We start from the raw sequence: 24,792 nt of genomic DNA, 5'->3' as shown, positions 1-24,792 counted from the left end.
TTCCCCAGGAGGTGATGGAGGCTAGTGAAGCTCTTCTATCACCTTGTCCTCAAGAGATTCATGAACACACCAAATGATGCAGCATGGCTGAGCTCAGAAGTTTATTCTGCCTTCTCCCTGTCCTATCAGATAAAAACCTAATCACCTTTTTTTTCCCTTTTTTTCTTTTTTGCCTTTGGCATCTAGGTCCTGTGGGGAGCAGGAGCAACCTTTTCAATGTCCTATGCAGTGCTAGAGGAATAATACCTCCAAAATGTGTGGGGTTTTTGGATACACTTTGTCTTGTTAACTTAAACTCCACCTTGTCAAATAATGGAGACTTTGTTCCATTTCCTCACAGCACCAGTCTGCACACACCAAGTGTTGCCTTGTTTGTGATCCAGGACACTTCTAACTGTGGCTGAAGTGCTCTGGAGCTAGCTGAGGAGTCAAGGAGTTGTCCTGATGAGTCTCCAGCAGTGCACTGTGTGGATTGGTGCTTAAGCTCCCTTGATTCAGTCTATGCATTTTTTTTCCTTAACATTCCTTCACCTTGAGTAGAAGAAAATTGTTTCTCGGCCAACACTGAACCAGCTCAGCTGTCCTTGCTGTTGGGTGTGCCATGCATTAAGCAGGGTAGAGCTTTGACTGAGAGTAATGTCCCTAGAGTAGCTTAGAGCAGCAGGAGCACCTTCCTCTGTAAAATAAACCTCTAGCCTTGTCTGTAAATATCCTTGGAAGTGATACCATCACTGTATTAAAGAAATGTTTAGTTTTTTATTGCTGTGCATTGCAAGTGGAAATTCCTTCAGTGTGTCTGCAAAGAGAGGAAAAAAAATGTAGCCTGTGCTAGCACCTAGTAAAGCAAAGAGTAACCTCCAGAGCCGACGTGTGTGTGCTTGGGGCCAGCACTCTCCCTGGGGCTGCTGCATGTCTCTTCTTCCCAGTGCTGATGGGGCTTGGGGAGAGCACAGCATCAGTTGTCCACACCCCAAGAAGGACATTGAGGTGCTGAAGCAGGTCCAGAGAAGGACAATAGGAAAGGGTCTGGAGATCAGGGTTGGTGAGGAACAGCTGAGGGATCTGGGGTGGTTTAGTCTGGAGAAAAGGAGGCTGAGGGGAGACCTCATTGCTCTCTACAACTGTAGCTTCTGGTGGCATTTAAGATGTGCTGCTCACACTGATAAGAATCTCAGAACTGTTCTGGGTGGAAGAGAGCTTTGAGATTCAGACCAACCACTCACAGAGTTTATGCCCCCTCCAGTGGGGGAAAGAAATCCAGGCTAGCCCAGGTCTGATGGCTAAGAAGAGCAGCTCAGGACGGTGCAGCTTCTAAGTGCCTTGGTGCTGGGTGCCATGGCTTGAACCAAGGTGAAAGTCTGGGGTCATGAGGACCATGTCTTGGGTATCCAACCTACACCTCCTGCCCTGGAACTGGAGACAGTGCTTGCTGACTTTGGCCTTAATTCAGCTATGGGTTGGGCTCTTAGAATCATAAAATGTGCTGGGTTGAAAGGGACTTCTAGAGGTCATCTTGGTCAGCCTGCTCCCTGCAGTCAGCAGGGACATCTCCAAGTAGATCAGAGCTTCACCAAGGCTGATCTTGAATGTCTCTAGGGATGGGTCCTCCACCACCCCTCTGGGCAACCTGTTCCACTGTTGCACCACCCTCACAGAAAAGGCCTTCACTCCTTCTTTCCTTTTGTAGGTTTCTCCCATCCTGTTTCTAGAAGGGAAAGGTGATGGCTGCTAAAGCACACAGGAGGCAATAAATAGTTCCCTGATTTTCCTACACTGCCCAGGTTTTCCACTGGTTAATGCATCACCAGTGATTACAGGCAGCACACCATCATCCATTCTGTCCTCATTAAGGGTTTCTTGACATACAAGAACTGAAGGCAAACATTTCTGGTCCTAGTTAAGGCTTACAAATCACACTTGTGCTCTTATGCCCTCAACTCACATTTGCAGCAGACCTGTTTGAACAAGTTTATATCTCTGCAACACCAAGAGCCCTTCCTTTGTGAGCTACCCACTTGGAGAAGCACTGAGCAGCCCTGCAGGCACTGCTGCAGGTGCAGCATCAGGGAGAGTGGGAGGGAGGGAGAGCAGGAGGGAGAGCAGGAGGGAGGGAGGGAGAGCAGGAGAGAGGGAGGGAGAGCAGGAGGGAGGGAGCCCATCCATACTCCTGAGAGCCCCCAGCACAGGATCAGGGTGGGTTATCACTGAAGCTGTTGCTCTTCTGACAGGATCTAAGCCTTGTGCATCAGAGAGCTCTGCAAGGCCAGTCTGGGGGTGTCTGCCAACAGGTTATTTTCAAGGGGGCAGGATGATGGCTGTGGGTGAGGAAGGGTTCCTTCTTCATTCTGCCTTCCTGCACAAGTGCAGCTGGGTTTGCCAGCAAGAGCCTACCACCTGCCTGCTTCCTACTGACCATCATCATCAAGTGCTTGTTGGTATTTTACAGCCTAGTTCATGCTGCTGATTGCATTCTTGCTGGCAGTCACCTTATAAGTAAGTAGTTAGCAGCAGTCCAGCACTTAACAATATAATAAACTTTAGGATTTGTTACTGCAGGGCCACTACTTCACATTTTTGTAGCTGGAAGTAAGAGCAGCAGCAGCTTTAACCTCAGTGTTGCAGTCACAGCAAAAGGCAGCTCGATGGAAGCCTCAAGAAGTGGCAAAAGGTGGCTTTGGGTTCTCAGTAAATAAAAGGGAAATGCTCAAAGTAGTTCCCAACCCTACTCATCCCTCTCTTGTAGCCCCCTTTGAAGCTTTCTGCATCGGAATGCACAAATGGCATTGGTTGTACTCCAGACTCACAACGAAGTGGAAAGGGTTCCACCAGAACTGGTACAAATGTCTGCCTGGAGCTGCTCTGCTGGGAAACTGCAGAGGGGCTTTTGACAAGGGCTTGGAGGGATAGGATAAGAGGCAATTGGTTTGGGCTGGAAAAGGGGAGACAGAAATTGTGGACTAGGAAGAAATTCTTTACAGTGAGGGTGGGAAGACACTGGAACAAGTTGCCCAGGGAGGTGGTGGATATCCCCTCCCTGGAGGTGTTCAAGGCCAGGCTGGATGAGGCCTTGAGCAACCTGGGCTGGTGGGAGGTGTCCCTGCCCATGGCAATGGAGTTGGAACTGGATGATCTTCAAGGTCTCTTCCAACCCAAACCAGTCTGGGATTCTATGAAATCCCAGGTTGGAAAGCTGCTTTTTTTCTCTCAGTGTGGGTAAACATCAGCACCTCAGCAGCACCAAAGAAAAGTCACGAAACCAAAGCAGCGAAAAATCTTGAGAGCTACAGGGTGGCCCTGCAGAGACTCTGCTGGAGGATTGGGTCTGGGGTCTTCACAGAATCATTGAATGGTGGAGTTTGGAAGGGACCCCTGGAGACCACCTAGTCCAAGCCCCCTGCTAACACAGGCACACCTAGATCAGGTTGCAAAGATCCACTGAAAGTGTTGAAGGATCACAGAATCGTAGCAATCTCGAGCTGATGCTTCCACCATAGAGCACTGAAGGACCTAATGTTTGGAGCAGGTGGCCATGAAAGTTTGTGGAACAGTTGGACACACTCATCTTGGTGCTGAGCTAGATAATTTAGAGCATAACATATAGGGTATGGCACAACCTCTGAGCAGCCCTTTGCACAGAGCAGCTCCAGAAAGCAGAGTGATAGAAATGTCCACTCCAGACCTGGGTAAGCTCCACAATAAGTAACGTCTGGTCCCTGCTGTGCTCCCACCACCTCCTCTTTACCTTGGTTTTCCTTATTGCTCAACATTTGCTTTACCAGAACAAGATGCTAATAAAAAAAAAAAAAAAAAAAAAAAAAAAGAGAAGAAATCAAAGCCAGTTACCAAATTGGTTTGCAAAGTGTTGCATTCCAATTAGAAAAGCCTAATTCCTGCCTTCCACCCAACTCAACCTTTTTTGGTCTTAACAGGGCTTTGCTATGCAAAGTGATGCAGGGGCTGTTTCATTTACAGTAATTAAATGAATGTCAATTGTTTTAGTTGTTTCTGAGGGAGAGTTCTACATGAGTATTAGCATGTTCTGCTAACCCTTACGTTCTGCACTTCAGGCCTGCTGCAAGCCCTTGGGGGTTGACCATTGACCTGAGACTCCAGAGCCAGGCATGCCAAGTGCATCTCAATGAGAGCAGCTCTTTCTCTCTCAGTTTCTATGGAACCAGCAGAGCAGAACTAATATAGAGCCTGCATATAGATGAAAGAATGAAGAGGAAAAAGGGCTTTACAGCTAAATTAATTAAGCAGATGTACCTGTCTAATTAAAGATGCACTCCTCCTTTCTGTACCCGAGCTGCAGTACAAACAGTATTTAAATGCACTCTCTACCCATTTCATCTATCAAAATATTTAGTGGGAGCACTCAGATGAAGGTGATATTAGCAAGATGAGCTCCCCATGTATTATTAATAGAAGGGCTCCCAATTATGCATGAATGCTACAGCAGATCTTTATAGCAATGGCACAAAGCCCCCCCAGCTGCCCAAGCAGCTTACCAAACAGCACATTTGTAACAGGTAAGGGCTGGCACAAACACCCTTGACCAGCCTGACAGAAGGGCCTGGGGCTGAGCCCTGTGCCCTGGGAGCAGCTCCTGGTGCCACAAGCTGGAATTTCACAGCACGACAGGCACAGAGGACTCAGCCTGTGCTGCTGGTGCCAGGGGGTTTGGCTTTCTTAGGTTTCAAAGATCTTCACTCTGAAACTTTTAAAGCTGCCCTCAAGGCTGGAAAATCCACTTCCCAGTCACCAAACCCCTCAAAGATATTGAAAATTCTGACCCTAAGCTCTCTCAGAACAACAGAATGTCCCCACAGTCATCTGGCCAAGCAGGGCTTTCCCATCTGAATTTACTCTGCAGCTGTGAGGAGGAAAATTAGCCTGAACCTCTCTGCAGCTCTCCACACAGACTCAAACGCACAGCATCAAAGACTCAAACTCCTTTACAGCACCAGGATCAGAGAAGCCACCCAAAGCCAAAAGGCTCCTGGAGAAGGCACGTGCCTCCTGCATCTTCACACACACAGAGTGCCAGGGGAAGGCTGAAGCTCCTCCTCATCCCCTGCTCAAAGGGAATTCACAGGCACACAGAAAGGAAAAACAGAGAGGCATAATGAAGGCATCAAACTCAGTGCTCCTCTGAATCACAGCCACTGATCACTCCCCTTCCCTACCAGCACTGAGGAGGTGCATTCCCAGAGCAGAGCCTGAGCTGCCTACCAGTGCTGCTCAGCAAGACTTTCCCAGTTAAGACAGGCTTAGCTGAATATTTTCTGCAGCCAGAGCAAAGAAAATCTGGGCAAGGACCTGCCCAGCCACAAGCAGGGATCCTCACTCCCTAAGAAAAACTCAGTTTTTATCTTACCTGCTCCTGCAGCTCTTTGTGGCCTTAACTGGACTCTGAAATTAAGGAACCTGCAACCACTTTTCTAAGGTTCTGGAGATTGTTTCCAGCTGCTCTGAGTCGTTCTGCCCAGGAGGTTGGGTAAATTGTTGTGCCTGTTTTGTTTTGTTTTTTAAGTTAAACTTTTGTTTCTTGATTGCAGCTGCATTCTACACTTGCTAAGACTTTCTAGGATCCAATCCCTTTTTAGTTACAACTTCTGAGTTTTACTTTCAGCTGTCAAAAGTGTATGAAAAGCTCAATCTCAAGGCAACTCAGTATAAAAAGTGGTCAGTGCACCTGCAGAGTCTCCTGTCAGAACTTTTAAAGCTACCTGAGTTAAGAAGGGAGGAAAAAACAACAACTCTGCAGCCCAGCCCCAAAACACTGCAGCAGTCCTTGGGGAAGGGGCAGTGCAGGGCTGCAGGCTTTGTTTCTGTCTTTGCTTCTGTGTTTGCTTGCAGCAGAGTGTAACAGGTAGAGGCTGTGTGGTTTTAGTGGAGAGCAGGAGGTTGAACCGAGACAAAAACACATCTCACAGCTTTAATGCTCCACCTTGGCTTCACAGGCATGACACAGGGCAGACAAAACCACTGCTCACTGAATCACAGGATCAGAGAAAGATGTTTGAATGAAACACAGCCACAGGGCTTCACACCTGGGAGCACTGCAAGCTGAAACACAGCACAGTGTCTTTACTCCCTGTCCTTCACCCAGCATTGGTGAGCTTCAGGTTGAACACAGCTTGGCTGAAATCCTCTTCAGAGAACCTCTCACTGCAAACATTACAGGGAAAAGGTTAAAATCATCTCTTAGCTCAAAGGGGTTGATTTTTTGCATGGCAAGGGGTGAATGATACAGCTCTCTATGAACTCAAAGATAGCACGAGGGTCCTGGTCAGCATTGACATAAAAGGCATCTTGATAGAAGTCCTCCAGCAGTTTGACATTCCTGTAGTAGACTTCCACACGCTTCTCAATGTTTTCTTCCTTGTCCTTTGGGTTCTGCCTGAGCCTGGCTTGGATCTCTGGGGTGGGTGCTGGCCTGAACATGGTGTGGTACCTGGAGAAGAGAAACAAATGCCACTGCTTCAGCTCAAGTGAAGGGTTAGGTGCTGAAGATCACTGCAAGAAGTGAAGAAGACTCTGCCTCAAGTCTCTGTTTCTGGGCAGATCACAGAATCCCAGCATGGTAGAGTTGGAAGGGGCCTCTGGAGATCATCCAGTCCAACCCTCCTGCTCAAGCAGGGCACGCACAGCAACTTGCCCAGGAGCACAATGGCCAGGGGGGATTGGAAGCTCTCCAGGGAAGGAGACTCCACAACCTCTCTGGGCAGCCTGCTCCAGGCCTCCAGCACCTTCAGACCAAAGAAGTTTCTCCTCATGTTGAGGCGGAACCTCCTGTCTTCCAGTTGTGTCCAGGCTGTGGAGTCTCCTTCTCTGGAGACTTTCAAGCTCTCTCTGGATGTGTTCCTGTGTGACCTGCCCTGGGTGATCCTGCTCTGGCAGGGGGGTTGGACTTTATGATCTCCAGAGGTCCCTTCCAGCCCCTACCATTCTGTGATTATATAACCACAGCAGAGCAGAGGGGAAGGTTGCAAATGCACACCAATTCCAGCAGCTCTTTGGGCAGATATTCCATTGGTCCTTGTTGCCTGGAAAGCAAAGGTGGAGAGGGCAGTGAAGCTGCAGGGAAGTGGTGAAACAAGGTGGTGTGGCTGCCAGAGAGCTGAGCTGCCACGATGGAGAACCTGATCCTACAGTGGCTCCAAGGAGTTTGCTCTGCTGAGCAGGAAACACATTAATATCTCTGCAGACAGAACCATCACAGGGGCTGGGGGAAGCCAAGTGCAGCAAGTTTTCCATCTTCCCCAGCTGGGAAGCCTGCAGCATTCCCATGGGAATGTCTGAGAACCATCTGCACTTTGGCTAGGTTTCAGACATCTCCTCTCAGAGTTATTTCACCACCTGGCTGGCTTAGTGACCATTAAAATGTCAGAGTTGGGCTCCTTTCTGCTGGAGATTTCGGGCTCCAAGATGTTCCAGTGCCCTGCTCTGAGCAGAGGAGCAGGGGTGGGCTGGGAGATAGGAAAGGTTTGGGTTGTCTTTCAAGCAATCCTTAAGCATGAGTCCAACACTCCTGAGCTCCTTTAGGTTTGTGTGAAGCCTGCCTGGTGCTTGCATCTCACTGGCAGCCTTGAAAGCTGCTAAGCACCAGGCAGGAGGACTAACCTCTCCCCAGTGACAGGATCAGTCCTCCGCTGCGACAGCCGCTCCAGGATGGATTCATAGGGCAGGTGAAAGAAAAAGACCCTGTGGAGAACAGAACAATTGAGGACATCAACCCCCTGAGAACATCACTTGTGACTTTCAGAGTGTGAGGTAATCCTCACTCAGACCAGTGGAGCACACAAAAGGGGAAGGGACAGAACCACTCAGACCTGCAGCATGGGCACAGGACCTCTCCTCTGGTTCTTCTCCTCACATCCTGCTGAGTCTCCAAGCTCACCAAGGCAGAAGCTCTTTGACTCACAATATCTCTGGTGCTTAATGGCCAGTACAGGGTGGACACGAGGCCCTGGGCAAGCTGCTGTGGGTGCCCTGCTTTAGCAAGGGGCTGGACTGGATGATCTCCAGAGGTCCCTTCCAACCCTCACCACTTGGTGACTCTGTGACCGCTCTGTGACACCAGTGACTGAAAGGCAGCAGGAGCTGATCCCTGTCACATCTCACTCACAATCCAGCAGCTACCTCTGAACTTCTCTGGATCCAGCTTCTCAACCCCACCAGCAAATACTCCCCCAGTGATGTTCTGCAAAAGCTACACAAAGTTGCTGCTGCTCCTGTCGAGGACAGACAAAGCCTCCTGACCCCAGGCACACCACCCTGGGGGTGTGTGGACTGCTGAGCCCACCTCACATTGCCTCCTCCCTGACTTTACAGCAGCCCTGTTAACTTCATCTTCTACTGCAAAAGCTCTTCAGGAAAGAATTCTCTGAGAAGGAGGAGGTGTGAGTCCCCCCTGTCCCCAGCTAGACAAAGCTCACAGCCAAAGATGAATTCAGATCAAAATAAAGAGTAAAGCTGCCTGTGAAAACTTTGGAAAAGAAACTTCTAGCAAGCAAGCACAGCCCAAAGGCTGCAAATCCATCCTGCTTTACAGCACACCTTCTCCTGCTGCTGCCTTCAAGGCCAGCCTTCCTGTTCCCCTTTTTGTCTGTCTCTCACAACAGATGCTGTATGCTTTAGACATCACCAAAGGAACATTTTACACTGCCTGGGTGGGATCAGACCAGATGAAAGGCTGAGCTTTACCTTGGCATGCAGATAGCAGATTACTAGAATCCCTTGTAGGATTTAAAGTTATGAAAATCATCTCTCCCTTCAAATGTTTACAGATAATGACTTCTTATTCACACTGTGGTAACAAAACAACAGCCAGGAATAAAACATTCAAGATCTCAGAGATTCCAAAGACAGGGAGAAGAACAACAGTTTCAACACTCTTTTATCCCTTACACTCTGAACATTTTGTTTGCCTTTGTTTCTCCTGCCCAACCATGGCACCAAACCCATGATTGTCACAACAGGTAACGTCTGATGATGTCTCTCAAGATGAATATTCTAGCAGAGAGAGGAGCAACGTTTACACAGCCATGATAATTGATACAGCTCCCCATTATAGCCTGAAAGAAACAACCCCACTCAAGGATTAGAACCTGGCATATCAAGGAAGCTTGTCGTGCCTCTCCCAGTTGCTAACTCAAGAAGTCTTCTGCTGTTTGAAACACAGGAGCCTGAAAAACTCCACTTAAAAAGCTGCCAACAAAATGAGCTCTGAAAGGCTTGTCTGAGCTTCCCTTCTCTCTTAGACAAGATGCTTCTTATTAGCCAGCCTGGTGTCACCATGAAAGAAGAGAGCAGGGGGAAGGTGTGGGAGAGTGGAGACATCCCTGCTAATATGGATTTATTTATTTCATTTATTTTTATTTTTTTTTCAGTTGGGCATGCACAGAATGTGCTCTGCAACAGCACCAACTCCTCATCCCATGGTCCTGCCAGTGGAAAGTGGGATGCTTTACCCTGCCATGCAAACATCTCCTGGAGATAAGAGGAAACAACACTCCCCAGGGCTGTCAGTTTAAAATTGTTCAGAAGCAGGGAAAGAAGGGGAAAAAAAAAAAAAAAAAGGAAAAAAAAAAAGATGAAGGAGGAAGGCAGTGACAGAGCTCCAGTCTAGACTTAAAATACTTCCAATTAGAAAAGCTTTATTATCCTTTTGAAGGAGACATATACCACACACAGTCTATTATGCAGCCCCAGGAGGTTTACTCACATGAGGAAAACCTATTTACATCTCTCTGTGAAGTGTGAGCCTTGGGTGGATGACAGATCTCCTTCAGCTCCTCCAGCTACTGCTGAGCAGCATTTCACCCATGTCCTTCTCTCAGGCCACAACCAGCTTGACCCTCCAAATGTCCAGGTAACAGGGTTGGTGGATTTCTCTTGGAAATCCCAGAGTCCCAGTGAGGTTGGAAGGGACCTCTGGAGAGCACCCAGTGCAACCCCCTGCTCAAGCAGGGCACCCACAGCAGCTTGCCCAGGAGCACAATGCCCAGGGGGGTTGGAAGTTCTCCAAACAAGAAGACTCCACAATCTCTCTGGGCAGCCTGCTTCAAGGCTCCAGCACCCTCACACCAAAGAAGTTTCTCCTTCTCTTCAGATGGAACCTCCTGGGTTCCAGTTTGTGCCCATTGCCCCTTGTCCTGTCCCTGGGCACCACTGAGCAGAGTCTGCCCCCAGCCTCTTGCCCCCCAGCCTTTATCTCTTGCTGAGCATTGCTCAGATCCCCTCTGGGGCTGCTCTTCTGCAGGCTCTCAGCCTTTGCTCCTCACAGAGCTGCTGCAGGCCCCTCAGCAGCTTTGTAGCCTCCTCTGGACTCTCCCCAGCAGTTCCCTGTCCCTCTTGAACTGGGAAGCCCAGAACTGGTCCCAGTACTCCAGATGTGGCCCCACTAGGGCAGAGTAAAGGGGGAGCAGAACCTCCCTCAACCTGCTGCTGGCCACACTCTTAAGAGAGGGAGCTGCACCCACAGCCTTGACCCAGCATTTACAGCAGTACCTGAAACACCTCCCTGCCAGTGCTGGATTCACCTCCAAGCAGAGCTTGGCCCCTTTCACACACCCAGTGTAATTTTTTTTGACATAAATGCATCCTCTGTAAAGCTCCCTTTAGGAATCAGCCAGGCTTTGTACGTTGTAATGTGTCACAACTTCTATCAAGGGGAAATATGAAACAAGATGTCATCAGAACTGGTAGACAGGGAGGTGAGAAAACACAGCCTCATATCAAAGAATACTACATTATCCTGCTGGATTAGCATCTAGTGCAGCTTCTCTTTCAGAGTTGGCAAGCTGTTAGCTCAGCTCCTCAACAGGTGGATAATGTCAGCCAGCAGCAACGTGAGGTACACCCTGGGGAGACACCAAGAGTCCTTCCTCCTCCATCACAGGCTCAGCACCTACCCAGCAGCCCCCCAGAATTGTTGGGAACCAGGTAGAAATTGGTGCTCTGTGGGGTGTGACTCTGCAGAGCCTCTCAGCCCAGGTCTGCAAGGAGAAATAGTTCCCTAAGTAGCATCACAGAGTCATGGAATCATCCTGGTCAGAAAAGGCCTAAAGTCCAACCACAGAATCATAGAATGGTTTGGGTTGGAAGGGACCTCCAAAGCTCATCCAGTCCAACCCCTCTGCACTCAGCAGGGACATCCTCAACTAGATCAGGTTGCTCAGAGCCCTGTTGAGCCTCACTTTGAATATCTCCAGGGATGGGACCCTAAGCACCTCCCTGGGTGACTCAACCCCACCATGGCCATGAAACCATGTCCCCAAGTTTCTTTGAAGTACCACTGAGTGGCAACAGTGCTGCTAGATGCAGGACAGAAGCCAAGGGGTTCAGCAGCAAACCTCTGTCCTCCTCCTTTGCTCTCTGTCCCAAGGGAGGGATGTGAGAGAAGGTCCACTCCTGTCTGGCACCTTTCACAGATAATAAAACTGGGAACACAAATGTTAAAAGGAAAATAAAATATATCTTGTGTGAGTATCCTTCCTCTTCCTCACTGTACTTGACATCACTTACCTCATCTCCTGCAGCTTCAGCTACATTAGAGGGATTAAATTCCAGCAAATCAATCATGCTGGTGGCACCTTCCCTGTGTACCTCCTCAAGTGAGGACCATCACTTTTGGATGGTGATGAAATAGATAAGGCCCCTAACAGCTGGAGCAGAACATTGTTTTCCTACCAGCCATCTGGCATTCCAAAAGGGTTTTCCCAATCACTTCTGGCTTCTGACTATTCAAACAGCACCATCTAAGATCCTAGAGCTCATCCTCATGGCTTCCTTTCACCAAGAGAGAGAAGAGAAGGTAAAAGTAGGGGTGGCAGAAGATTTATTTCATGGCTGATGGTGAGAGAGCAGTTTGGGGCAAAATACAAAAAATGAAGAAAGGTTTGGGTTTGTTGTTCTTTTTTTTTTTGAGCTACACAGCAGCATCCATCTAATCCTGAGCTGCACTGGTTCCAGATGGCAAGCAACCCTGATAATCCAAGTTATTAACAACAGAGAGTGCTCAGAGTTGTCCTCAGGAGAATTGTTTTGGTGGAGTTTCCTGCTTGGTGGAGACAATATCACTGCTTTCATGCACCTACCACAGCAAAACGAGGACTGTGGTGCTGTGTGCCTGGATTCTGGCACCACTCAGCTAGGGATGAAGGCACACTCCTGCCACCTTCCAGGAATGCTCCACTGCCTTGCCAGAGGACTAAACTCTGCCTACAAGTCACAGCCTTCCACCCATTTTGGTCCTGTAACCCAGCCACACATCATTTTAGGAGGCTGTCCGAGCTGGATGCAGATGTTGACTGTTCCAGACCTGAGCTATTTCCTTAGGTCTGGTTCCCACTCATGGCATTTCCCATTACCTGGAGTTGCTCTGCACTGACATTGGTGCAGGGGAGCCCAAAGCTGAGCCCCTTTGGCAAATTTGGGAAACTGAGAGAGTTGGGATTGTTCAGCCTGGGGAAGAGAAGGCTCCAGGGAGACCTTCTGGTGGTCTTTCAGTTCTTAAAGAGGTTCAGAAAGCTGGGGACAGGCTTTTGAGCAGGGCCTGTGATGGTTTGAATTAAATGAGGGAGATTCAGGCTGGACAGAAGGAAGAAATGTTTTACACTGGGGGTGGTGAAACCCTGGTCCAGGTTGCACAGAGAAGTGGTAGAAGCTCCATCCCTGGAATCATTTCAGGTCAGGTTCTTTGAGACTCTGAGCAACCTGCTCTAGTTGCAGATGTCCCTGCTGGCTGCTGGGGGGACTGGATTAGATGAGCTTTAAAGGTTCCTTCCAACCCAAACCAATCTATGATTATATGATTCAAACTACTTGAATTCAGTCCTTGCTTTCACCTAAGGATGAAAAGTCAATGCAGGATGAGAGCTGAGACAGGTTCTGACCCCTTAGCTGGATTTCTAAACCAGATTCATAGATTGATAGAATGGTTTGGGTTGGAAGGGACCTTAAACATCACCCAGGGAGGGGACCTTAAAGATCACCCAGTTCCAACCCTCCTGCCATGGGCAGGGACACCTCCCACCAGCCCAGGTTGCTCAGGGCCACATCCAACCTGCTTGTGGCTATCCCAAGGCCAGATCAAGCCTTGCCATAAAGTTAGGATGCTTGAATTAAAACCCCCAAACCCTCAAACAACCATCAACAGACAACACTGAGCCACTTAATAAGGTAGCATTTAAACTTTTGAGTTGAAACAGCAACTTTAAAAATAGTGACCTATTCATCTTCTTGACTCCTATATATCTTTGCCCCCTCTCAGGCAGGTACCAGCTGCCATGTTCCCATTCTTCACACTCTGAAATAAAAAAAAAAAAAAAAAAAAGACAGGGGAAAAAAAAAAAGGGAAAAAAAAGAGGCCCCTGCTGGCCAATTCTTGTTTAAAATGGTGCATAATTGATAGTGGCAAATCTACCCCAGCTGTGCCTAAAACCTCTCCAGGGGCAAGAAAAACACTCTCTGTGACTGTCATTAACTACTAAATTAGCAAGTGCTTCTGGCAGTTTACAAAGTACCACATCAGGCTGCTTTAAAGCAAAAAAAAAAAAAAACCACCAAGAATGTGGAGATCAGAGGCCTGTGTGATGTCCAAGCTACAGCAGACTTTGCTGGCTAGACTTTGAGAGAAGCCAAGCTAAAGCAAAGGAAAATAGGAAGCAGCCAGCAGGAGGAAGAGGGAGAGGAGAGGGAGAGGAGAGGGAGAGGAGAGGGAGAGGAGAGGGAGAGGAGAGGGAGAGGAGAGGGAGAGGAGAGGGAGAGGAGAGGGAGAGGAGAGGGAGAGGAGAGGGAGAGGAGAGGGAGAGGAGAGGGGAAGAGAAGAGAAGAGAGGAGAGGAGAGGAGAGGAGAGGAGAGGAGAAGAGAGGAGAAGAGAGGAGAAGAGAGGAGAAGAGAGGAGAAGAGAGGAGAAGAGAGGAGAAGAGAGGAGAAGAGAGGAGAAGAGAGGAGAAGAGAAGAGAAGAGAAGAGAAGAGAAGAGAAGAGAAGAGAAGAGAAGAGAAGAGAAGAGAAGAGAAGAGAAGAGAAGAGAAGAGAAGAGAAGAGAAGAGAAGAGAAGAGAAGAGAAGAGAAGAGAAGAGAAGAGAAGAGAAGAGAAGAGAAGAGAAGAGAAGAGAGGAGAAGAGAAGAGAAGAGAAGAGAAGAGAAGAGAAGAGAAGAGAAGAGAAGAGAAGAGAAGAGAAGAGAAGAGAAGAGAAGAGAAGAGAAGAGAAGAGAAGAGACAGAAGATGAGAAGAGAAGAGAAGAGAAGAGACAGAAGATGAAAAGAGAAGAGGAACAGAGAAGTGAGAAGAGGAAGAGAGAAGAGGAAAAGAGAAGAGGAAGAGGGAAGAGGAAAAGAGAAGAGGAAGAGAAGAGAAAAGCAAAGAGAAAGGAGAACTCCTACCTCACTCCAACCTTCTTTCAGATTGTGAAAACTGACAAACATCTTTTGGTTTTAGGAGCTGTGATGGATGAAATGATTCTTAGCTCTCATTTATGGAAGAAGCTGTTGGGAGGTTTTATTTATAGATTCATAAAATGGTTTAGGTTGGAAGGGACCTTAATGATCCTCTAGTTGCAATCCCCTTGCCATGGGCAGGGCCACCTTCCACTAGCCCAGGTTGCTTAAGGCTTTCTCCAAGCTAGCTTGGATGCCTCTCAAATTCTGAGCTGTCTTGTGATGGAAGATGCAAGCTTGACTGTGTTTGGAGAAGTGATTTCAGCCTCTAAGTTTTGACCATAAGGGACAGTACACTGCAGCAACACTGAGACACAGGTTAAGCAGCAGCACAAATGTTCTGCTCACTGAGCTCCTGCAATGCTCCACGTGATGACAAAGAGCTCTTTCCACACCCTGGATCTCTCTTTTCAAATGGATGCATTTCTGTCCAATAACTACAAAAGGCAGCTAAGTGGGGCACTATTCCCAGGACATGGCTTCTGGCCAGGGGAGCAAGATGAACAACATCCTTCAGAGCTGCAGATGTTCCTTCCTTCCAGCAGCAGTGCTGAGTAATGACTCTGGTAGATGCTTTCCACTCACCAGATAGATTTGCTCAGCCTCCACCAGCCCAGACAGCCAAGGTGGCTGAGTGCTTCCTGCATCCCACCCTCACTGGCTGGTGTCTCAGCAGCAGCTCAGCAGGTGCCCTGCCAGCTTCTGCAGGTGGAAGAGGTGCAGCCCTGCTGGGTGGCACTGGCTGGCTGGGTTACAGAACAATGGGCTGGAGCTGGAGCTGGGATAAAGCAAGGGGAGATATTGGTGCTGTCTAGAATTCCCTGAAAAAGGAGGTTGGAGTGAGGTGGGGTTGGTCTCTTCTCCCTAGTATCAGGTGGTAGGACAAGAGGAAATGGCCTGAAATTGTGCCAGGGGAGGTTTAGGTTGGAGATGAGGAAAAATTGCTTTCCTGCAGGAGTGGTCAGGGATTGGAACAGGCTGCCCAGGGAGGTGGTGGAGTCCCCATCCCTGGGGGTGTTCCAGAAACCTGTGGCCATGGCACTTCAGGGCATGGTTTAGTGACCATGGTGGTGCTGGGTAGATGGTTGCACTGGATGATCCTAGAAGGCTTTTCCAACCCAAACAGTTCTCTGACTCTATGCAGGGTCACACCATGAAGAAACCCAAGCCTTTTGGCAGCCAGAGCCATTGCACACCACAGTGGTCTGAAGACCTTTGGGCTGTGTAAGCCTTACATAGGCACAGTGGAAGACATAGGTAGGCAGAGCAAATGTTTTCATTCTAAGGGCTTCAGTGCATATTTAAGCTTCTTCAGAAGGCAATATTAACTCTTTCCAGATGTCCTGAGTGGCTTGGCTGCATCAGCACCTCCATTCCAAACCTCTTTACATTTCCCCCCCTCATTTCCATTCTTTGCCTCCTCCTTACTCTCTGCTGTTGTTCCAGCATCTTTGCATTCCCCCTGGAGTTCACTCCAGCAGTGCTTTATGAATCACAGAGTAAGATGGCAGCCAGCACAGCTTCAGGGTAACGTGGCTGGCACCACTTCCACTCCCTGCAAGGTTAATCAAACTCAGGCTCAGGTACTTGAAAGCCTCTGCAGCCCCAGATGCCTGAGGTCAGGAACCTGAACCCTTTTCCCCAAACGTAGCCTCCATGTTCCCTTAGATGCCTTGCAGCCTTCCCCTGCAGTAATTAGATTCTGCAAAGCAAACCTGGAGTGGTGCAAGAACTCCAGGGTTAAGCACCAGCAAACTCATCTCAGAGGTGCTGCCTTTGCTACCTGTCTGCAGCTTTTCTCTAGCACCTCCTCACTCCTAACCTGGCAACTTTCCTTCCTTATTAGATAAATGGAATCCAGTTCCTGGCAGCTGATGTTTAATCTTCAGTGTTCTCCTAAAACACTACATTAAACTCCCCCTATCCCCATCACCAGAATGCTGACTTTTGCTGTTAGGAGGGTATTTGGTGTGTAAAGTAAAAACAAAATCAAGAGAAAAGAAGTGACACGCAAATAAATAAATAAACAAACAAACAAACTGAAACAAAAATAAAAGTGCCTGATTTGGGGGCAAGGGGAGGGAATAAAAGAAGGGATTCTAATGTGTCATTTTATCTGTGTGTCAAAAGGAAACCCATTTCATAATGGGGGAAATAAAAATTCCCTCTTTTAAAAGCTGTCAAATAAATCCTCAAATGGAATAGGGCTCACTTCTGGGGAGAAAAGAAAAACAAAAAGAAAAAAGAAAACTAAATCCCATTAAATATTAACACAGCGGAGTATTAATTAAGAGAGGAAAAAAGTCCATCAAGAGAACCCCAATATGTTTACTGTGTCCCCAGGAAGCTGGGAAATTTCACAATCAAGTGTGTAAATGTTCTAAAAAAGGGTCCTGAATATTTTATGAATATTTGTCATAAAACAGAAATAATAACCACTGTGCAGAGCTATTAGAATTAATATTTATGCTGCCCGCCATGAAATATTCATGGGGCCAGAGAAAAGGGGGGCGAGGGGGGGGCGGGGGGGCCCGTAAGACAAGAATTAATTTACATTGGGCTTGGTTTACCCCCGCTGGCTTGATGTTTAAAGACGGCTTGACAAGCCTCCGTATGAATCCGTCAGTCACTTGCCGCGGTAGATGGGGTGAAGGCAGGCAGGGGAAGGAGGAAGGGTGAGGGGAAAAAACCAAGTCCAAGCTGCTGACAGCTCACAGATTGAGTTTCTGACAGCCCTTATAAAAAAAAAAAAAAAAAAAAAGGCAACCAAAACCCAAACCCTAAACGGCTTCCCCCACACCTTCCCCCCTTCCCCTCCTTCTTCCGTTGCCCAAGGCTCTCTGTAGTGCCACCGTTCATCCGAGCTCCCCTTCCATCTGCTGAAATTAAGGAATTAATGAGCGCTCCAGACTTTACAGAGGGGGGCCCCAGGAATGTTTACTGCTGATTAAATTATAATGCGGCGAGGGCTGTATAATTCATGAGCCAATTAAAGGAAGTGTTAGTTGATTTGATGGGATGAGGACGTACAAAAAGCATTTAACTAATAGGGAGCTGCCGTGGGCTGCCGGTGGCTTTGGCTTTCTCGGATTACGCGGCTAATTGCTCTGCTTTATGGGGCTGTCAGAGATAGCCATACATATTTCATTGTTCTCAAAGACTTCAATTGTTTGCTTGCGTGTTGCTGCTGTAATGTGGAGAAGCCCAGCCAAACTTCAGTGTAGTTAAAGCCCTACTCGGCAAAAAGCTGCTTGCATAAGGAGGAGGGAGGGAGGGAGGAAGGAGAAGGGGCAGGAGGAGGAGAAGGCTTGGCTGACAAAGGAGTAACTTAAAGCCTCCGAGTTAAGTGTCACTTAGCAATTACATGATTAAAAGGTGCAACATATGATAGTCTTTTGTTTTACAACTTTTGGGACACTCATATTCTAGGCTGGCTTCAGTGCAGGGGGAATATTGGGAGGGTAAATGGCATCACAGCATCACAGAATTGTTTCTCTTGGAGAAGATCTCTAAGATCTTCAAGTCCAACCTTCAGCACAACACCACCACAGCCATTAAACCATGTCCCAAAGAGCCATGCCCACATGTTATAGAATCAGGGAATTGTTTGGGTAGGAAAAGATCTCTGAGATTATCAAATTCAGCTATTGACACAACACTACCACAGCCACTAAACCCTGTCCCCAGTAGCCACTAAACCCTGTCTACAAGTGCCATGGCCACAAATTTCTTAAACACCTCCAGGGGTGGGAACTCCACCTCCCAGCCTGTTCCAGTCCCTGACCACTATTGCAGCAAAGGAATTTTTCACATTCTGTCACCTGATTCTAGGGAGAAGAGACCAACTCCCACCTCACTTCCAACCTCCTTTCAGGGAGTTGTAGAGAGCAAGGAGGTCTCCCCTCAGCCTCCTCTTCTTCCAGATCAAACAACCCCAGGTCCCTCAGCTGCTCTTCCCCAGCCCTGTTCTCCAGACCCTTCCCCAGCTTTGTTGCCCTTCTCTCGACCTGCCAGGCCCTCAATGTCCTTCTTGGAGTGAGTGGCCCAAAACTGAACCCAGGATTTGAGGTGTGGCTTCCTGCTTCTGCTGGCCACACTCTGCCTGACTCAGACCAGGATGCTCTTATTATTTGGTTTTGATCCTGAGGAGCAGCAACAGAGGGTGGAGAGAGAAGTGTACTTAGAAAAATAAACCAGCATTAGGTCTGAGCTGGGTTGCTGTGGCTATCCAGGGTAACACACAGTGTTGTAACTCACCTCGTTTGACAATCTAAAATACATGAGAGAGGAAGGAGGTTGATTTCCCATCTGGGAGAATGCTCAGTGTCTAATTCAGTGAGCTGCTGAGTGGAGCTAACTCCCCGTAGAATCCTTCTGGTTGGAAAAGACCTTTAAGATCATCAAGCCCAACCATTCTCTAGCTCTACCATGTCTGGTGCTAAAACATGTCCTTCAGCACCACATCTCTGTGTCTAACATCTCCAGTGATGGGGAATCAAACACCTCCCTGGGCTTCCTGTTCCAGTCTTTGAGAACCCTTGCAGTGAAGAAGTTTCTTCTGGTATCCAACCTAAACCTTCCCTGGTGCAACTTGAGGCCATTTCCTTTTGTCCTATCTCTTGTTCCTTGGGAGAAGAGACCAACATCACCTGGCTCCCACCTCCTTCTAGGGAGCTGTTGAGGGCCAGAAGGTCTCCCCCTCACCCCCCTTTTCATAAAAACAACTCCCCTTATTTGTAACAACAATTTCAGGAAAGGAGGAGTTTACCATTTCTGGGGCTTTACAAAGCTCTCCCCTTCAGCTGACAGACCACAGGCTTTGATGAAACAGATCCTCTTGACTCAAAGAGGCCTTTCAGACAAGTTCCTCCTGTCCTCAGTTCTTCTAGCAGTGAAATCCCCAACCCACACAGAAGTACCTGCTGGAGACACCAGGTGCTCTCAGATCAATAGCACCAACACATGCACTAACTTGTGGTTAGCCTCTGCAATCCATGGGGAGCAAAGAAGCAGGTGGATAAAGATGCTCTTTCTGTAGCCCCCTGATGAAGATGGTGAAGTTCCACAGGTCCCTAATGAAGGATAATGTCAGCCTCCTGACTGTGGGAGATGACCTCCTGTCTTACTCAGAGCTTCACATTTCCAAGTGCTGCACAAACACCAGCTCAGTGACTTTCAGATGTCCTCTTACGTAAAGCTCCTAATCTTTCCCTCTCACCCATTCCCTCCAGGATTTGGCTTTGGGAAGCAGAGTCCCTGTGGCATGCTCTCTCTGATGCCCTGCTTTGTGCCTCTCCTCTTCACATGCTCCACTCTCCAGCAAGAGCATGATGTCCCCCCTTCAAATCTGCCCATTCCAATGAACCCAAGAGGATGTTCTGCTCTGCCAGCTGCAAAACCACACCACTTTCAAGGCAGGTTGTGTTAGGTAGGGGCAGCCAACAGCTGGTGCTCAGGGTAATGCTTCGAGATGTGCCAGCTTCACTTTGACATCTCCCAGCCAAGTGTCACAACACTAAAGTAAGAAAATCCATCTCTGCCCTCCTGTTGGAACTGCTCTGTTTTGTACAAAGAACTACATCAAACCAGAAAAGCAGAATGGCTTTGCAGTTCAATGCAGGTGCTCACCAGGGAGAAAAAAAAAAAAAAAAAAAAAAGACTGAGGTTTAGTGAATATTTGTTTGTTTCTAAAAAAAAAAAAAAAGCAGAGCAAGCCTAAGAAGCCCCAGAAAGGAGGAGCTCAACATCTCATTTCCCAGGCCAGCCCAGGGGTTGTCCAGGTGGAGAAACAGGTGGGAAAAATAAATCTTGAGGTACTAAAGAAACAAAGGTTTCTTGTATAGCTTGACCCTGATGTAAAAAAACCCTCTAAATTATCTTAAATACTTCTCGCTGTTCACAACTACAAAATGCTCTTAGTTTGTCCCTAGCTTCTGGGTTAAATAACTGCAAAACTTTGGCTTAAGATACTACTTTAATTCGCAGAATGGTTTAGGTTGGAAGGGACCTTAAAGACCTTTCAGTTCCAATCCCCTGCTATGGGCAGGGACACCTCCCACCAGCCCAGGTTGCTCAAGGCCTCACCCAGCCTGGGCTTGAACACCTTCAGGGAGGAGACATCCACAACCTTCCTGGGCAACCTGTTCCAGTGTCTCACCACCCTCACTGCAGAGAATTTCTTCCTAATCTCCAGTCTAAATCTGCCCTCTTCTAGCTTCAAGCCATCCTCTCTCATCCTACCACCACAAGCCCTTGTAAAAAGTCCCTTCCCAGGACTTCCCTTCCTGCCAGTGATTGCTAACAGGAAACATCAGAACTTGGCAGTGTCAAGAAATCAGAGGCAGTGCAGCAAACATTTTCTCTGCTGCTTTTGAAGTGGCCTGGATACAATCAATCACACCCAAACCCCCCCACAACAACCCCAAAGCTGCTCTATCTTAGTTCAGTGTGGAAAGGGCTATTTGCATTTCAATATGTTCAACTTCTTATCTTGGCGATAAAAAAACCTGGAAACATGAAGAAGAGATCAGGCCAGTGGAGTGAAAAACAAGAGATGCCACCCTGCAGACCCCTCAGATAAAACAGCTCCTTGCTTGTGGACTTCCCAATATTGATTGGGTTCTCAAATCAGATCAGTCAGCATGCAAATGAGGCAGCCAGGATCAAGACATCTCTCCCATCTCTGATTGGACAGAGAAATTATCCAGAGGCCCCCCCTTTTTTTTTTCTTCCCCCCCCGCCCCCCATCAAATTTCCATCACAAAAGGTCAGACTTTCAACTCCCATTACTTTTGCTAACTGCATTCTCACCATGCCTGCCAGCTTATTGCTGCTGCTGTTTTCAGAGAGGGGAAAACAAAAAAAAAGTAAAGAGAGAGAAGGAAAAAATGATTACATCTCCTCCCACACCTGTCACACAGGATGGACAAACATTTTCTAATCTTATTCTATTTGTCTCTACAGCCCTCCAAATCCTTGCAGCCAAAAATATTACTTCTAGCCTGATTAGCTGCTCCCAGGTTGGTTTTATTTTCCTTACAGCTTCTTTTTCTTCTTTTCCAGCCTACAGACTGCCAAGAGCATCAGCTGGCTTGCCAGGATCTCTTGCTCCACAGTTTGGTCATTCAAAATACTTTTTGATCTCTGCTTTTCTAAAATAGGTTTCCTTGCTGGCTGGACTGACTCCTAAATACTTCAGTAATGAACATTCCAGAAGAACAAAATATAAAGAAAGAGCATCACCTGCCCTGAAATCCTCAGGGAGTTTTATCTTCTCTTTCAGTCCAGCCCAACAACAAATCCTGTGCAGAGTTTGAGCCATTTCTCTAGTGAACAGCTCATGACCTAAGACTCAAAGGGTTTCCCTTCTCAAAGCACTTAGCTCGTGCAGATTCAGAGATCTCAGAATCACAGAATCATTAAGGTTGGAAAAGACCTTCCAGTAAGATCAAGTTCAGCTGTCAGCCCAACTAAACCCTGTCCCCAAGAGCCATGGCCACACATTTCCTGAACACCTCCAGGGATGGGGACTCCACCACCTCCCTGGGCAGCCTGTTCCAGTCCCTGACTGACACCCTGTTGTCCAACACAGAAGCAGCTCAGCACCCCTAGGTCTCATCCACTGCTTTTGTAGGTTTAATGCTGCATTTTGGAGCAGCAGAGATAGCAAGTGGGGCAAGCATAAGAAGATGAACACATCAGTAAAAAAAAGCAGGACTCAATGTATTTGTTGCTACTGGTCCCATAAAAATTCTCTCTCAACATTATTATCATTGCAACATATATAACCCAGCAGATTAGCACCCAGAGATTTCTGGTCTTCTGATTTTCTCTGTTCTTCTTATTACTCCACAACTAAATGTTCCACAAAGCCATTTCCTACAGAGATATTTATGCTCCCAAATGTTTATTTGCCCCTCTATCATGATCAGGTTTTTATGAGTGCTCTATGCAGAACTCTGAATTAAATACATAATTCCTGAGCTATCAGCTCTTGGCTTGGTGCTCTGTTTGTCTGCTTTATACAGCCAGGCACAGCACCTCACAGAACAATGAATTCAGACAGCAAAGATATTTCTGGCCAGCACTGAGTGTCTGAGTTAGTGATTACAGAAAGCTAATGAGGACCTGGAGGATGCAGGGTTTAAAGTCTAGCAAAGGCACTTAACCAGGAGAATCACAGAATTGTTTTGGTTGGAAAAGACCTTGAAGATCATCCAGTTCAACCATTCTCTAACTCTACCAAGCCTGGTGCTATGTCCAGGTTGCTGCCCATGGGCAAGGACACCTCCCACCAGCCCAGGTTGCTCAAGGTTTCATCCAACCTGGCCTTGAACACCTCCAGGGAGAGAGCATCCACAGCCTCCCTGGGCAACCTGTTCAAGTGTCTGATCACCCTCACTGTCAAGAATCTATTCCTCATCTCCACTCTAAATCCACAGTCCTCAAGCTTCATTCCCTCTTCTGCTGTCACTACAAACCCTCGTAAAAAGTCCCTTCCCTCAAGTGGCCTCAAGCAGCACCAGGGTAGGTTTAGGCTGGACATTAAAAGAAATTTCTTCACCCAAAGGGCTGTCCACACTGACACAGGCTGCCTAGGGAGGTGGTTGAATCCTCATCCCTGGAGGTGCTTCAAAGAGGCAGAGATGTGGTGCTGAGGGCCATGGTTTGGCACCAGCCTTGGTAGAGTCAGAGACTGGCTGGACTTGGGTGATCTTCAAGGTCTTTTCCAACTAGAATGATTCCATGAATCTATGAATTCACTGGCCCAGCCTTTCCTGGTGTAAGAATTAGGAGCATTCAGACACATCAGACCCTCACAGCACATTTTTACAAGGGCATGGAAGGGCCCCAGAGCAGATTTTTGTGCAGGCGTCCAGGAGAGAGCTTCCACTGCCACTGCCATCAATCACCCCAGAATTTCAGCAGTGACACAGCCATCTTCCAGCACAAAAAAAAAAAAAAAAGAAAATAAAATACTGCAGCCTCGTTGAGGAGGACTGCCACTTGCCATTTCTTGTAGGTAATCAGATCGCTGTTAATTAATAAAGCTGTCAGGTGAATCGTCCTGCTCCGGACATCATTATCCATTCTGTAACAGAATCCTGCTATCATCACTGCTATCCACCCCATAGCTTCCAGCTCAATTAACTTAATGCTATGCAAATGAGAGGCTCGCCTCATCATTAGCTTATAGCCCACAAATGTTAATAACATAATTGGGCCTTCAACAGGGTAATTAGACACGATTTCTTCCATTAGTCTTACAAGGCTAATTATTGTTGATAGGAGAGAGGGGATGAGTCCCAGTGCTGCATGCAAAGAGGGGCAGCTGCTTAAAGCAAATATAGACAAAACATCAACAAGGTAAACCAACAGTTTGAGAGCTGTGGCAGGGGCAGGTAGGGATGGAAGGGAAGGAGGCAGCCTGGTGAGAAGCTTAGGAACCAGTGAAGAAATTCTCTACCAAGCAGCAGCTAAACCAAACCATTCAGCCTGAGTGTGGAGCTCTCCCCCACTCAGCAGTAAGGCAAAGGGATGCTCAATAAACCAGAGGAAGCTGCTCTCAAATTCTTTGCAGAAAGGAAAATTTGGAAGCTGTGTGGATCAAACTTGCTGTGTTTGCAATGCAAATACACAGCCAAAGAAGGAGGTAGAAGAGACTTGAGGAAATTAATCTGCTCCTAGTTCTCCTTGTCATTATGACCAAGCTTTTCTCCTGCTGTCATTGGGGTTTCTGTGTTTTATTGGATGATTTTTTTCAGCTCCTTGCTGCATGAATGACAGAACTGTAAAATGCAAGGAATTCTGTACTAATCTCTGAGCAAAATGCATGTCAGTTATTTATTGACTGAAAGCGAATAACCCCCCTGGATTCAGAATAATGGACAGGCAGCAACATTTCCAAGCAAATAAATGGCTCTTCAAGCTGGGATTATAAATGAAGCTAAGATCTTGCTCCTTTACCAGTTAATCCTATGGATTCTCATCCATGGAGGCTAGAAATGTACAACTGGAGTCAGAATTCTGTGAGGAAAGGACTTTTAAAAGGAGAAAATAAAACTCTAGGGCAGGTTCACCCTGGCCACCACTTAGCTCTGACAGCTCAGTGGTTTACTGCAGATGCTGCTAAGGGAAAATCTTTTTCCATCTGAAGAGCCTTCAGCACTCAAAGGGTTGAGAAACTTCATGACCTCTTTATTTTCTTTCTGTTTTCTTCAGCTTTATGACACATTCATGGCCAATACAAATCCTTTGATTTCACTGTGAGGAGGAACTCTTCCTAAACACTGAAAATCAGTTTAAATTATGTTCACAGAAGTAGCAGCACTTCATAGAAT

The 24,792-nt window shown here is 47.4% G+C and overlaps 1 protein-coding gene across 1 annotated transcript in view; it reads right to left on the bottom strand.

The window, feature by feature from the left end:
- Nucleotides 1–6,207: 6,207 nt before the first annotated feature.
- AK8 (adenylate kinase 8) overlaps nt 6,208–24,792 on the bottom strand; it is an 88,415-nt gene continuing 69,830 nt past the window's right edge. The window contains exons 12-13 of the mRNA XM_054393257.1: nt 7,627–7,707; nt 6,208–6,457 (exon numbers count right to left, since the gene is read on the bottom strand). Of these exons, the coding sequence (XP_054249232.1) occupies nt 6,208–6,457; nt 7,627–7,707 (331 nt within the window). The remainder of the gene's footprint in view (nt 6,458–7,626; nt 7,708–24,792) is intronic.

The sequence above is a fragment of the Indicator indicator genome, chromosome 28, assembly GCF_027791375.1.
Source record: "Indicator indicator isolate 239-I01 chromosome 28, UM_Iind_1.1, whole genome shotgun sequence".
Taxonomy (NCBI): Eukaryota; Metazoa; Chordata; class Aves; order Piciformes; family Indicatoridae; genus Indicator; species Indicator indicator.
The sequence above is the reverse complement of the archived record's forward strand: the minus strand, read 5'-3'. Positions and strand labels throughout refer to the sequence as shown.